The sequence below is a fragment of the Bubalus kerabau genome, chromosome X (assembly GCF_029407905.1).
Source record: "Bubalus kerabau isolate K-KA32 ecotype Philippines breed swamp buffalo chromosome X, PCC_UOA_SB_1v2, whole genome shotgun sequence".
NCBI classification, from domain to species: Eukaryota; Metazoa; Chordata; class Mammalia; order Artiodactyla; family Bovidae; genus Bubalus; species Bubalus kerabau.
The window spans coordinates 57,097,752-57,113,507 of NC_073647.1; the positions used below are offsets into that span (position 1 = coordinate 57,097,752).

At 36.8% G+C, this 15,756-nt stretch overlaps 1 protein-coding gene and 1 non-coding gene across 13 annotated transcripts in view; one reads left to right on the forward strand and one right to left on the reverse strand.

The window, feature by feature from the left end:
• The window catches only part of DIAPH2 (diaphanous related formin 2), a 981,259-nt gene that overhangs the window by 44,415 nt on the left and 921,088 nt on the right, over nt 1-15,756 (forward strand). For 11 of the 12 annotated variants that reach the window (XM_055563966.1, XM_055563967.1, XM_055563965.1 and 8 more), the window contains exon 2: nt 14,234-14,266. The exons of the other annotated variant lie outside the window; for it this stretch is intronic. In XM_055563966.1, coding sequence (XP_055419941.1) covers nt 14,234-14,266 — 33 coding nt within the window. The remainder of the gene's footprint in view (nt 1-14,233; nt 14,267-15,756) is intronic. 12 annotated transcript variants of the gene reach the window in all.
• On the reverse strand, nt 11,108-11,240 carry LOC129640484 (small nucleolar RNA SNORA70). Its single transcript, XR_008708851.1, has one exon. It is a non-coding gene; the product is annotated as a small nucleolar RNA SNORA70 (small nucleolar RNA).

Here is a 15,756-nt window from a genome sequence, read left to right on the forward strand (position 1 = left end):
CTATAGGACAGAAGCTTTAAAGGGAGTTATCAGTCCTGATGTTCAAGCTGGTTTTATAAAAGGCAGAGGAACCAGAGATCAAATTGCCAACATCCACTGGATCATCGAAAAAGCAAGAGAGTTCCAGAAAAACATCTATTTCTGCTTTCTTGACTATGCCAAAGCCTTTGACTGTGTGGATCACAATAAACTGTGGAAAATTCTGAAAGAGATGGGCATACCAGACCGCCTGATCTGCCTCTTGAGAAATCTGTATGCAGGTCAGGAAGCAACAGTTAGAACTGGACATGGAACAACAGACTGGTTCCAAATAGGAAAAGGAGTTTGTCAAGGCTGTATATTGTCACCCTGTTTATTCAACTTATATGCAGAGTACATCATGAGAAACGCTGGACTGGAAGAAACACAAGCTGGCATCAAGATTGCCGGGAGAAATATCAATAACCTCAGATATGCAGATGACACCACCCTTATGGCAGAAAGTGAAGAGGAACTAAAAAGCCTCTTGATGAAGGTGAAAGTGGAGAGTGAAAAAGTTGGCTTAAAGCTCAGCATTCAGAAAACGAAGATCATGGCATCTGGTCCCATCACTTCATGGGAAATAGATGGGGAAACAGTGGAAACAGTGTCAGACTTTATTTTTTTGGGCTCCAAAATCACTGCAGATGGTGACTGCAGCCATGAAATTAAAAGACGCTTACTCCTTGGAAGGAAAGTTATGACCAACCTAGATAGCATATTCAAAAGCAGAGACATTACTTTGCCGACAAAGGTCCGTCTAGTCAAGGCTATGGTTTTTCCTGTGGCCATGTATGGATGTGAGAGTTGGACTGTGAAGAAGGCTGAGCGCCAAAGAATTGATGTTTTTGAACTGTGGTGTTGGAGAAGACTCTTGAGAGTCCCTTGGACTGCAAGGAGATCCAACCAGTCCATTCTGAAGGAGATCAGCCCTGGGATTTCTTTGGAAGGAATGAAGCTAAAGCTGAAACTCCAGTACTTTGGCCACCTCATGTGAAGAGTTGACTCCTTGGAAAAGACTCTGGGAGGGATTGGGGGCAGGAGGAGAAGGGGACGACAGAGGATGAGATGGCTGGATGGCATCACTGACTCGATGGACATGAGTCTGAGTGAACTCCGGGAGTTGGTGATGGACAGGAAGGCCTGGTGTGCTGCGATTCATGGGGTCGCAAAGAGTCAGACACGACTGAGGTACTGATCTGATCTGATCTGATCAGTAATCAACATAGAATCTGAAGCCAGTGAGGAAAAAATGGAAGGTTACCAAATTTAATAATTTTTTGGTAATCCTAAATTCTTTGAAAGATCCTTTTGAAGTTTTCTGAAATTTTAAATCATTTTTGTCTACCATATAGTCATGTTTTGCTTATGTTTTTAAGTGTTCAGTATTTGTTATAATTAGTTACTTTAAATGTCCTTCGTATATGACTCCAAATACGCTATTTTTGTTTTTCATGAGGGAAAGGTTGTCCACATTCACTTGGGAAGTTGTTTTTACTAGTTGTACCTTGGGAAACTTGAGTTCCAGGAGCTAAACACCTGCTACACAATTGAACTTTTACATGATAACCTGTTTCTGATTTGGGAATTGTTTACAAATTCAAGAATATTAGCTAAAAACACTAATAGTGAAATTAAAGCATTGGTTGACTCTAGTTATCTTTTCCTCCAAAAAGTATGTTGTAATAATACCTTATTCACAACTCAGATATAATTTTCAGTTTTAGGAGATTCATACTCTTGAATCTTTGTGTTAGTTGCTCAGTCGTGTTCCACTCTTCATGATCCCATGGACTGTAGGCCACCAGCCTCCGCTGTCCATGGGATTCTCCAGGCAAGAACTGCAGTGGGTTGCCATTTAGAGGAGTGAATTATTTTGTTTTGTCAGATTAAGTTTGCAGCTACATCAGAAAACTAAATGATGTGGTTATTATAAAAACTTCTTGAAGTAGATACATGGCAAGTCATTCTGAGGTGAAATATCTCCAGTGATAATCATAGCCATTTAGAGGTTATTTTGTATTATGAAGATAGTAATCACAACAACAGATATTAAATTACTCTATTTAATAGAAGCAACGATCATATGTCTGCATATAATTGCTACAATAACACTCATAATTTTAAGCAAAATTATATATAGTAACTGTCTTCTCTCTATTCCCATTGCTACCATTATAGCCTAAGCTCGTATCATCTCACAACTAGATCTCTCTCTCTCTCTCTCTGTGTCTCTCCTCTGTTTGCATCTACAATTCAGATAATCATGACAGGTTTGGGTGCAATCAGTGCTAGAAATAGGGGAAAAAAACTGAGGACACAGTGGGGACCAAAAGAGACCTAGTCTTCACTGCACTGAGTTTATAATGTAGCAGGGAATACTGGCATAGATAGGGATTATAATTTGATGACTGGAATGTGTTCTAAAGGGAGAAGTCAGGAACCATGGGGGACTATAACAGGACCAGCTTCAGCTCAACTGAGACCTACAGAGGTGAGTAGGAGATGGCCAGATGAAGAAGAGGGGCATGGGGTGAGTGCTGCGAGCAGAGCAAAGTCTAAATGGAAAGGCTAAGATGGAAAAAGAACTTGTGTTCTAACCAGTATTGTTGTATATGATGAAGGCAGATTTCAGGATGTAGATAGAGGTTTTAGAGCTTGGGTTCTGCTCAGATCTAAATGCTAATTGCAACTGTGTAATTTATTTTCTTTTAATATATTTGTGCATGTAGGCAAATAACTTGACTGCAAACCTTGATTTCCTGACCTGTCAAATAGGACAGTAAATTCCTATATCATAGGATTACTGTGAGGATTTAAATGTGGAATGCATGTAAAGCTCTTGGTGTAGTGCTTGGCATAAAATAAATGCTCAGTAAATTGTGGCTAGTATTTAGATAGAATAGGTCAAACTTGCTGTTCTCTGCAAGCCTCCGTTTTAGCGTGTGATTCCTTCCTCAATCTGTTCTGAATATTACAGCCTACAGCCCTTCTCTGAAATGCTAAAGTCTGAAAGCTCTGAAAACAGAATTTTATCATTTGGCCACGAAACCCAGCCTGGCTTGAGGCCGTAGATAAACTTTACTTATCCTGTTTTGTGGAGTATTCATGTTTCCCTGCTAACCTTGAATGCATTTCATTTAGTGTGCTATCCCAGATCCCGCTGGGTGTGTTTTGTAATATATGGTATACATACCATATTCCTTTCTCATATATGAATCACTTTGAATTCCAAAACACATCTGACTTCAAGGGTTTCGGATAGGACATCGTGGACCTATACCACCTGAAATCATCTTTCTAAAATACCCCCTTTTCCATCTCTCTCTGAATCAGAACCTTCGATGGCTGTCAGACAGCCTAGACTACTCCTTTTGGTTTTCAAGACCATCTCTAGTCTGTCCCCTCTGTCAACTGGAAAAAAAAAAAAAAAATATATATATATATATATATGTATGTATATATGTAGCTTTAAAGTTGAGAATTATGTTTTGTTGGGCAGAATTTCTGAGGACTTAAGCCCAGAAGACAGACTCTCAGATAACCCTGAGGGAGTACTCCAAAGAGGTAAGGGAGGACTCAGGATATAAGAGTTTTGCAACAAAAACCAGGTAATCACAACATCAAAAATTTACTGTGAATTAAAGAAAACCAGACATCACGTTATGAATTTAGCGCATTTCTAGGTATGGGAAGATGCAGGAGTCTGGGCTCACTGAGATCATTCCTTCCATATATGCACCTTAACCATCTAGGGTCAGTATTCTGCTCTTCTCCGTCGTGAATCCCCTCTGGGTGCACAGCCAGGGCTGCTGCAGTAGCTGTTGGCTTGATGGCGGCAACATCCTTTGTTTACTGATCTGGCAGGCAACATTTTTCATCCACACCATGCTACTTACTTGAAATTTAATACACTCTAACTTGAACCCTTTGTTTCCTAAGGCTGCTTCCCTAAAGTAAAATGTTAATACTGCTCCCCATCTCATTTCCTTTTCCTCCTCTTTTTCTGGCTATTCAAATCCTACCCAGCTATTAGGGTATGATTCTTTGTAGTTTCTTAATGGGGTTGCAAAGAGTCAGACATGATTGAGCAACTAACACTTTCACTTTTTTTTTAATGAAACTATATTATTTCTTCTCTGAATTCCTATTGTACTTAATTTATTCACCACATATTTGAGCAGGTATGATGTGCCAGCTACTGTTAAGTGTTGGAGATCCAGAAGTGATTAAGACAGGAAAATTAAGGGTGCTGCTGTTATGGAACTTGTTTTCTAGAAGTTGGAACATAAATAAGTAAATAGATAAGTAAACAGATAATTTCAGGTAGTGGTTCTGCTATGAAACTAATAAGCAGGACATGTGACAGTGCCTGTGGAAGAGGAGGAGGAGCGATATACCTCAGAATCTCCTCTATGGTTAGTTTTCACTCCCTGATTAGATTGTAAATACCTTAAGGGTGGAGTCACATCTTAACTTTTATGAGTCACAAAATGGTGAGCCTATGATGAGTTCTCAAACAATGTTTGGTAGAGGCATCTTTCTTTAAAAAAAAAAACGGAAGGTAAAAATTTATTTATTAAATATCGAGCCCCACTTGGCTAACTCATTGATCTAAGAATATCTATTATGTACAAGGTACTATGCTGGGCAAAGCTGGCTTTCTTTTCATTTCTGTTGCTTTTTATTCATAGAATAAGAAAGAATTTTCATGTCCCAACAGTTTTCCCATTTGAAATGGTTTAGTATCTGCAGAAGGAGGTACTACTATGAAAAACCTGGATTATTCCTGCAATTGTTTCTAATTAATTTAAGTACTAATTGATTTCCAGTTCATTAGCATGAATTTTAAGGCCTAACCAGCAAACATACATTTCTTTAAAAAAAAAAAAAAATTTCTATATTAATTTCTTTTGATTGAGGTATAGTTGATTTACAGTGTTGTGTTTCTGGTGTATAGTAAAGTGATTCAGTTATACATGCATACATACATATATGTATTTTCTTTCAGATAATTTTTATTATAGTTTATCACCTGGTATTGAACATAGTTCCCTGTGCTGTATAGTAGGACCTTATTGTTTATTTCATATATAGTAGTTTATATCTGCTAATCCCAATCCCTAACTTATCCCTCCCCCTACCTTTCCCTTTTGGTAACCATAAATTTGTTTTCTAAAATACAAGTTTCTTGAACACTTCACCCCTAGTCCTTAAGCTACACAGAAACTAAATTACACAGAAGAGATAGCTGGATTCCCATATCATAGACATCCCTCTTGGTAGTTACAGGTTGAAGTTCATGGCAAGACAATTAGTTTAAGCTTGAGAAGAACTTGTGACAGAGTTTTGAAACTTACCCAGTGAACTAACATGGTCTTTTGCTTCATGAAGAAAACTGAAGCCCTATTCTGTGGTGTCATATTTCAATTTCTGGTAGGTACACATTTTGTTCTTTATATTGAAAGAACGTCTTGAGAGGCAAATCCCAAAAGGAGTTTTTCTCTTGTCATAAAAATGGTGGAGAGAATTATGATTTGTAATAGCCAAGAGCTCTGGTGGGTTAATGGCTACCCATTCCAGTATTCTTGCCTGGGCAATTCCATGGACTGAGGAGCCTGGCAGGCTACAGTCCATAAGGTCGCAAAGAACACAGCTGAGCCACTAACACTTTCACTTCACTGGTGGATTGAATTTTGAGACTTTTGATTTGACAGTACTTCTGAGATTGTGTCCTTTTGGTTACAGAAGTAGAAAAGTATTGCTCTATTAAAATGATGAAATGTACACTTTGAGATGCTCCCAACGTCAAAGTAAGGTGGAGAGTTGGAGCTTAATGCCTGTGACTTAATCTTCTTAACTACTAGGCTTTTGTCCTTTAAGGTCAGGGCCCTGTCTCTTTAAATCCCAGTGCCTAACACGCTGCCAGCTGATCTATCTTCTGTTCGTAAGTGTTAATGGTGATAGAAGAATACAGAACCTAAGGGGACATGTGGACATCTGAAAATGCCCCTGTTAGAAAAGAGATGAAAGAATGTTTTGGGAGTAATTTTAAATATAGGCAGTTATAGTTCAATGGTTTTCAAAGCCAAAATTTTTCCTCCTGTCTTCTTAGAATCAAACCTCTATCTACATAGATCTCAGTTCTAAAAATCAGATATACCTTTCCTGGTGAAACAAACACAATGGAGAGATACTCAATTAAAACAGTCTTTATAGTAAAGGATTTGAATGGGGCCAAACAAAATGTTCAACTTGGTTGCCAGGTAGTTAAATAGCCTTGGATTGCCTTGATTGGTGTTACTGATTTGTAAAGTTCAGGGTGAATCCAGGATCTGAAAAGTTGAAAGGCAGTGCTTTGAAGAATAATTACTTCCTTCTATGACTGCTCAGTTCAGTTTAGTCGCTCAGTCATTTGTGACTCTTTGCTTTCCCACGGACTACAGCACACCAGGCCTCCCTGTCCATCACCAACTCCCGAAATTTACTCAAACTCATGTCCATTGAGTTAGTGATGCCATCCAACCATCTTATCTTCCTCCCGCCTTCAATCTTTCCCAGCATCAGGGTCTTTTCCAGTGAGTCAGTTCTTTGCATCAGGTGGCCAAAGTATTGGAGTTTGATCTTCAGCATCAGTCCTTCCGTGGACTATACAGTCCATGGAATTCTCCAGGCCAGAATACTGGAGTGGGTAGCCTTTCCCTTCTCCAGGGGATCGTCCCAACCTAGGGATCGAATCCAGGTCTCCCACATTGCAGGCAGATTCTTTACCAGCTGAGCCACCAGGGAAGCTCTATGACTGCTGCTGATCCGAGTAAGTATTGGTCAAGGATGTCATCTAGAGATTTCAAATTCTGGGTCAGTGGTTGAGATGGATGGCCTTTCTTAAAGTCTTCCCTTACTTGGATAGTATATGGAGGTTTTAATAGAGTACCACGTGATCAGTCCTCTCAGGATTTCTCTATTGTGATTGTTCTTTTATTCATCTGATCTTCATCTAGACTACAACCTCCCTAGGGCACATGCTCATCTTGTTTATGATTGTATTCCTAGTGCCCAGCTCTGAGCAGGTACATAGTAGGTGCTCAAATATTTGCTTAATTGAATTGAACATGGTTTTCTATATATCACATTGCCTTCACCCTTCTTAAAGATTAAGAAACTTAAGCTGGGTAAATAATTGCCTCTTTATCTTTATTGTGATGACCAACTTATTTTCTCTAAAAGAGAGGAAAATAGTCAAATAGTATGGCTAAATTTTTGAGTTGGTGGTGAGAGTTTTGAATTCTATGCAATTTAGTCATCCAATTTCTGTGGTACTAGAGTAATTGAAAGATGTTTATAAAACATTGTATTACCATGTGACACTAGCCATAAGAGAGCTGAACCTTTACATCTTGCTGTTTTTGTTAATTTCTGACTGATTGGGAAAATTAAAACTTAATTTTCTTGTAATAATGACTCCTGTATTTCAATCAGAACTTCAGCATTAGAGTTTTATAAGTAAATCAGCCCTTATTCTTAAGGGGTTGAGACTCTGGAGTGAAACTTTTACAATTATTCAGTACTCAGAGAGTACTGTAGTAAGTTATATTTAATATAACTGATCATAAATGAAGTTCGTAAACTCTAATTGCTTGACTAATTCACAAGTGTATTGCTTTTCTAGAGTTGATTTTAATGAAAATATATGGTCACTATACTTATTGGTATAATATGCCCTCATCCTAATGACCATTATAGTTAGATTTGCACAATAAAAGCTTACTAAAATGACTTTAATCAGTGCTTTTAATTCAGGGGTGTGACTCTAATAAACATTTTTGGGTCGTCTTTTTTGTTGTTGTTTTAACTCCATAGTAGCTCTATAGTTTATACACAGGAGTAAAATCCATAATATCTGCTTGCAAGTGGTGTGAGAGATGCATGCACTTGTATAAATTACATTCAGATAAAATTTGAGAGCTCATCCCTGTAGAACATTATTATAAATGAGACTATCTTAATACAACCATTTAAAAATGTTTTAAAGGTCAATTCACATGAAAAATGTCTGTGATTTAATCTTGTCCAAGAGATAACTCGTTATAGCTCTCTGAACTTTTTTTCATGTTGGTGGTGTTTTTGTTATTTTTCTCCTTTTGTACCTTCCTCTCTTTTTTATTTACTTACTTTTGCTTTAGTTATGTTTATCAGTTTATTATAAAGGATATTGTAAAGGATACAAATGAACAGCCAAATGAAGTATATAGGGCAAGGTCTGAAAGAGTCGTAAGCACAGGATTTTCTGTCCAGATGGAGTTTGGGGTGTGCCACCCTCCCAGTACATGGATACATTCACCAACCTGAAATCTTTCTGAACCCTATAGTGTAGAGATTTTTTATGGCTATTTCATCACTGTACGAGTGATTGATTGACACAGTCCACAGTCCCTCTCCCCTCCCCAGAGGATGGAGGGGTGGGGCTTAAAGTTCCAAGTTTCTGATCCTGGCTTGATCTTTCTGGTGACCAGCCCCATTCTGAAGCTGTTCAGGAGCTCACTAAGAGTTGCCTTATGAGAACAAAAGATTTTTCTATCATCCAGGAAATTCCAAGGGATTTAGGAACTCTGTGTCAGGAACCAGGGGAAGAGACTAAACCTATTTATTATGTCACAGAGGGATAAATTAATGCGTGGCTACATGAATGGATAAGTGAGTTCATGGACACATGGGTAAGTGAATGGATGAATAGGTAGGTGGATAGATAATGAATATGTAAGCAAATGGTGAGGTAGAATGGAGGTGGATACATAGATAGATGGATGTTATCTGGTGAATAGGTAGACAACATGGATTTTTAAAAATCTTTTAATTAGCAGAAATTAACCTGCATCCAGAGCACTGGCTACAAAGATGTCTTTGTATTTTTCTACTTTCCTCTTGCTTTTCTTGTCTCCGTCTTTTAAATTAATTTGTATTGGAGTACAGTTGCTTTACAATGTTGTGTTAGTTTCTGCTGTATAGCAAAGTGAATTAGTTATACATATATCCATTCTCTTTTAGATTTCCTTTCCATTAAGTCACCACAGAGCATTGAGTAGAGTTCCTTGTGCTATATAGTACAAGGAACTCATTAGTTAACTCTTTTATACGTAGTAGTGTATATATGTCAGTCCCAATCTCCCAATTCATCCCACTCGCCTTGATATCTATATGTTCTTTTCTCTTCTTTGACTAATGTGTAAATACAGTTATGTGGCAGAAATATTTTATTTTCTAATGCAGATAACTTAAGTGTAATTTATACAATAATTTCAATGTATTTTTCATGTGCAGTGCCCCAAAATTGCCTCCTCCTAAATAGGAAACTCTTCAAATGTCCTTAAAGATTTTTCTTTTCGATAGACTACATTTCTCTCTCTCTCTCTCTTTTTCTGAATAGTTGTAGAGTTCTAAGTAATGGTAGCAAGAAGATATTTATGACAGCAGAGTTTTACATGAGGGAAATCTCTGAGAAAAATATCCATATCAGTCAAATGTACATAGTTATATAGGATATACACTCTAGTCGAATGAAACTTATAAATCAAGAAATCATAAGCAGAGTGTTTTTCTTTATGGTTCTCTGTCACAAGTAATTGGGATAATTTTTTATGTGAATATAATTTCCCCTTTGTCTTAAGGTGCTTTATCATTCGAAGATGCCTTTTAGGGAAAAAAGTCTTAAGAAGACAGTAAACAAAGCATAATTCTCCATTTTTGACCAGGGGCCCACATTTGGCTTATTAATAACCAACTTTAAACTCAAGGGAAGCTCTAGAAGTAGAAATGTACCTAGCTGGAATGAGCATTCCAATAGAGGGAAGAGTGGGTGCTCAAACAGGACATAGGTATGTGATAGAAAAAGGATTACCATTTTTCCATAGCATATAGATCATGAAGGAAGATGCAGAAGGTAGCCTAGGGCTGAATAATATAGGACTTTGAATGCTGTATTAAGGGTATTAGTCTTTATTCTGTCAGGAGCTTTTAAATACAGATGGGCAAGTAATAGTCATTTATAGCTTTTTATTGAGTTCTGTGTGCCAAGCACTGCTCTAGGCATTAGGGTTACATCCCTTAACCAAACAGATGAAAATCTCTGTTCTCATGGAGCTCACACTTTTAGTGGGAGAAATAGACAAAAATAAATTATAGACTATGTGAGAATGTGGTAAGCTTTATTAAAAAGAAAAGCAGAGTGTGGTAAAGCAGGTCAAGAGTGTGTGGAGAAGGTGGGTATTTCCATTTAAATAGGATGGACAGAGTAGGTCTCCCTGAGCAAGAACTTGAAAGGGGAAGAAGTGATGGAAGGGGCTATATGGATTACAGAAAAAAATCCTTCCAGGCAAAGAGAAGAGACAGTACATGTGGCTTATTGCCTTCTTGGGGAACGGTGAAGTGGTTGGTGTGACTGGAGCTGAGTGAATGAAAGAAACAGTAGTAGGAGATGAGGTCAGAGGGATATGGAGAGTGTGCAGCTCCGTAGGGCCTTGCAGGCTCTTGTAAGGACTTTGACTTTCACTGGAAGTGAAAATAGGGCGCCATTGAAAAGTTTTGAGCAGAGGAGTGATATGATCTGACTTTTTTTTTTCCTAACTAATGTCCATGGTTTATTCAGATTTCCTTAGCTTTTTCTTTCTTTCTTTTTTTGGACCGGAAAGTAGAATTTATTGGTGTGTGTAAGGAGGGGACAACACCAAGGCTTTCATGAATGCAGGGGCTGCCATTTGTCCAGAGGGCCAGGATTAGGGATGTATTTGACCACACAGCCATCTGGGATGAGCTGCTTTTCTGCCACCATGTTTTCAATTTTATCCATATTAAATTTAGTAATTTCCCACTTCTTAGAGATGTGAATCTTCTGGCGACCAGGGAACTTGAACTTGGCCCTGTGTAGGGCTTCAATTACATGCTCATTGCTCTGCAGCTTGGTGTGGATGGATGTTATGACGTGGCCAAAGTGGACCCTGGCCACTGTGCCCTGGGGCTTTACAAAGGCAGTGCATGTACCAGTCTGGAGCCTAGATTGGGGACAGCATGCCAGTCATGAAGGTTCACTGGCAAGGGTTGTCTCCAAGGTCCCTTAGGGAAACTTGTACAGGCAACGGCTGCATACACTACTGAGGAGGCTGCTGTTTATAGCCATTGCACACTGGGCCCCAATGGGGAAAGAGCACGGTTGGTTTAACTGGCTGCAAACTGACTTGGGTTTAAACAGTGTCACTTCGTCAGTGTGTTCAGAATTAACTGTAGCAGGGTAACCTGGAAATAGGGACATAAGCTAGGGGGCTCTTACAGAAATCTAGGAATGAGGTGATGCAGTGGCAACTTGAAGCATATGCCCGTGGCGGATTCATGTTGATGTATGGCAAACCAATACAATATTGTAAAATAATTAGCCTCCAATTAAAATAAATAAATTTATACTAAAAAGTAAAAATAAATAAAAGGCAACTCATCAACTGAAAAAAAAAAAAAAAAGAATGTTACTTTGGCAATGAGGAGAGAATTGTGGCAGAGATAATTATTATGAGGCCACTGCCATGACTAGACTCTAAATGGGTCGTTTGTATGAGAATGAAGAAGCAACTGCATAAAGATCACTATGGAACTTGACAACTGTTTGGCTATAGGGAATTAAGGAGAGGGAGGAAACCAAGGTGATATGGAAGACTTAAAACTGGAGGAGTGGGATCCAGATCGTACCCTTACCATAAATGCGACCGTTCTTTTTGAAAGTCTGTCCTGACCCTTTGTGATCATCCTTTGGGCTTATGTAGTGTTTCCACTGGGTTATTAATTGTCTACTCACTTTTTGCTACTATATTTGCCCTCCTATTACCCACCTTCCAGAGCTGAGAGAAGATCTCTGATTCTTACAATTGTGGCAGTATTAAGGTATAATTAGCAATTAAGAATAATGAAGGACCAAAGAATCTAAATATATATTTAGTTTGTATATGAAGAATAGCTGAATGAAGAACATTAGTATATATTGGTTAAAGTGAATTCAGTAGATGATACGTTAAGATGTGTTAGGCAAAGACTTTGGTTGGAGGGGAATGCTCTTCGAGATGATGCTTGACCTTCTGTTAATGGTGACAAAAGGAAGTTACCCAAAGGAAAATTAAACTAATAGGGCTTGGGGCATATCTGTGAATTTTAGATTACCATGAACTGTTTCAATTCAGTAGTTCAACCCTAATATCCTACAGCTTAATTATACCAACTGAAGAGGCCATTGACCATTGACTAAGAGTTAGTATCTAGTAACAATCATATCTGTGGTCTGTGGTTGAGTCATTTAGCCTCCACAAGGTTCAGTTCCATCATTTGTAAATTGAGAGGTTTTGATCATATTATCTCAAATTTCATCCAATTTAATGGTGTCTAACTCCATATAATGGAATTTAATATGGATAAAAAATGATAATTTCAAAATGGAGAATGGGGGTGGGAGAAGAGAACTAAAGTTTCTTCCTGTAAGACAAAGTGGAAATACTGCTAGCAATGTTTTTTGTTTGTTTCTGTCCCCCACAATTAAACTGTCAACATATATTCAATTGAGATACAGATTTAAAGTATTCAAGACAGGTGTATACCTTAACTTAGAGAACTGACTAAATTAAATCTTATTTCCCCTGAATTTACATTCTTACTTTGAAGATACATATATGCTTCCAATCTTGAGTTTATAATCCCAAAGGATGAAAAAAAAAAAGAAAAGCAGTGGTTGTTTGAAGAACAGTATAACTAATAAATAACACAGGTGGACAGGTAGCAGGCTAAGTGCAGCACTTTTGAGACTTTGACATTTCTCACTCTGATTTTGCATTACAGAAAATCATGAAGTTTGTCATTGTGCATAAAACAGTTTTCTGTACCCCACTGGGAAAATTAAAGAGAAATTACCAGGTAGAGATAGTCTTAGGGTGAATTGATCTCTCTTAAAAAGGCTTCAGTTGTGATATAAATACTCCCCCTTACTTTTTTATAGGCAGCAAAGATTGATTGGGGTTTGTGTCAGCAGGATGTGATGAAGACATAGTACAAAGATGTAGTAATGTAAATCCTTGAGGGAATCAACAGATTAAAAGTAGAAAAAGAACTACATATATAATAGCATATTTGTCCCAACTGATGGAGGGGAGGATGATCTTTAATATCATTTAGTTGGTGGTATTTGAAGATGATTTTATGAGACCCTGTGACCAAATACTTCTCACTTAAAACTCCTACTAGAATTCTTCCCACCAGTGAGCCACATATTTTTCTTAGTTAAAAGGGATGTGAGCATGCATGATGTACATCATTCAGCTTCTATTGTAGGAAATAAATTTATAGGATGTTGTAGAAGGGTTAATTTCTGTTCCTAACATAATTTTTAAAAATCTGATTCTTTCCTAATCACATTTCTTAACTAGCACTTCAACATACTTCAACATATTTATATAATATACTGGCTTTTGTGCTCCTCTTTTGTTATTGTAATTTTGCTGTATCTAAATCTTCAAGTAGTTGTGCCTATATATGCTGTATGGTAATTTTAATTAGTCACTGTATCTTCTAAACTGGAATGTACCATTTCCAATGATTCTCAACGTTAGAGATAGAAAACCACGTGCAAAAAAAAGTGTTGGAGGTTTTGAGAAATGGGCATATATTAACAGAATCGGTAAGTTCAATGTTATCTAGAATATTTATAAAGTGTTCTATAAATATCTATCCATAACTGAGTTCTAGACTGAGCTGTTTCATTGTATTTCACTACAATTAAATGTGACATTTTTCCTATTGTTCATGGTTTTAAAAAATTTATGTCACTTAAAAATATGATTATTCATGCTAAAACTTTGAAAAAGCTTGACAGGGCTTATGACTTTGTTATATCTTATGTCACATTTGAACACTGTGGTAGTGATATGTGATCCAAATCTGACTTTGAGAATTTGGGAGTCATCTTGTAAAACAAAGAGACACCCCCTCCACCAAATCGTCATTTTTAATCCTTAAAAAGTTTTTTTCTCTTGTAAAGAATTTTTGTGTTTATATGATATATTTAAATTTTCTAATTCTTTTTGAAGAGTTTTAGTTGATAAAATAAAAAATGAGAATCATTCAGATATTTTCTTGTTTGATCTGTGAATTTCTCTTATCTGACAGTTTTTTTTTTTTTTTTTGGTTTTAATAGAACATTCAAATAAAAACTTTGGCAGATGATGTGGTAAGGTGGACTTAGTAGCATGTTATTATATTATGCATGTTGCTTTTTTTTTATTAAAGTGGGTGGACATTAAAGCATTGATATATGTAACAATGTAAAAGTCTAGATGTTTATAAAGTACAGTAGATGGAAGAATTGTCAATTAAAAAAAGCAGATGTCTGCAAAAAAATCAGACTTTTCTTTTTTTGAATGTAAAAAGAAACAGCTGTATGAGATCTCAAAATAATTTTGATATTGCCATCCTGATACATACCTTAAGCAATTAAAAAACCTATATAAATCTAACTCTGGAAAGCACAAATGTTTCCTTTTTCAATAGCCATGTAAATCGACCCTGAATATGTTAAGTATTAATAGTAAAGGAAATTAATTTAAAATAGAAAGGAAGTTAAGTTCATTGTGTTAGCCAGAAATGTGCTATTAAATTTAAAATCCTCAAGTATTTTTGAGTTAAGTCTATTGTAGTAAAACTTATTAAAATTATGGGCTTAAAATTTAAGTGTGCCCTTTACTAGCTAATACCCTGGTAGCTCAGATGGTAAAGCATCTGCCTACAATGCGGGAGACCTGGGTTCAATCCCTGGGTCAGGAAGATCCCCTGGAGAAGGAAATGTCAACCCACTCCAGTGCTCTTGCCTGGAAGATCCCATGGATGGAGGATCCTGGTAGGTTACAGTCCATGGGGTCGCAAAGAGTCAGACACAACTGAGCGGCTTCACTTAATAGCTAAACTTTAAAAAAAAAGTATTTTAAGCAGTGTCATTTTTTTTTTCTCTGTGAAATTACCTATCTACAAATAGTGTAGAATATTATTCATGATTTAAGGAAGTGAAAGTATATGACTTAATTTTATTTTCTTATCAAGATATAGCTGAAAGCAAAAGCCAATTTTCTAGATCGAAGTGAATGGCATAGTGGAAGATCAAATATATATGTAAATAATGCTATTCAGTAAAAACAAGCCAGCACTGCAAAAGTAAATATTAAGTGATATGAAGGGAAAGGAATAGAAATATGTTGATTTAATGGTTGATTGCATATTTAAATGCTTTTATGTCCACCATATCTTTTAGTAAAATTTGATTCTTGGTTATGTACTCAGCTTATTTGGGATTGCTTAATATTTTTTCTTGAGTTGTTTGAAGATATACTACATATCTAATCCAACTTAATTTTCCTCAAAGACTTTCAAATTTAAAAGAAAATTGGAAAATATAGAAGATGATTTGAAGAACTGAATCTTTAGTGACCACTGGGCTAGGAACCAGGGACTTGTCAATTTGGCAAGTTACTTTTTCTGTGAAATGAGAGTCAACCTAGATGGTTTTTCAAGTTTCTTCCCACCTCTAAAATATTATGATTTACATAATCTCTTTGTAAGCAACCATGTACTAAGATCATTTTTGGAATCCTAAATAAGCTGCTTAAAACTGCTCATATTTCTTTCAAAGTATACTTTTTATTAAAAAAAAAAGTGTTCTTTGAATGA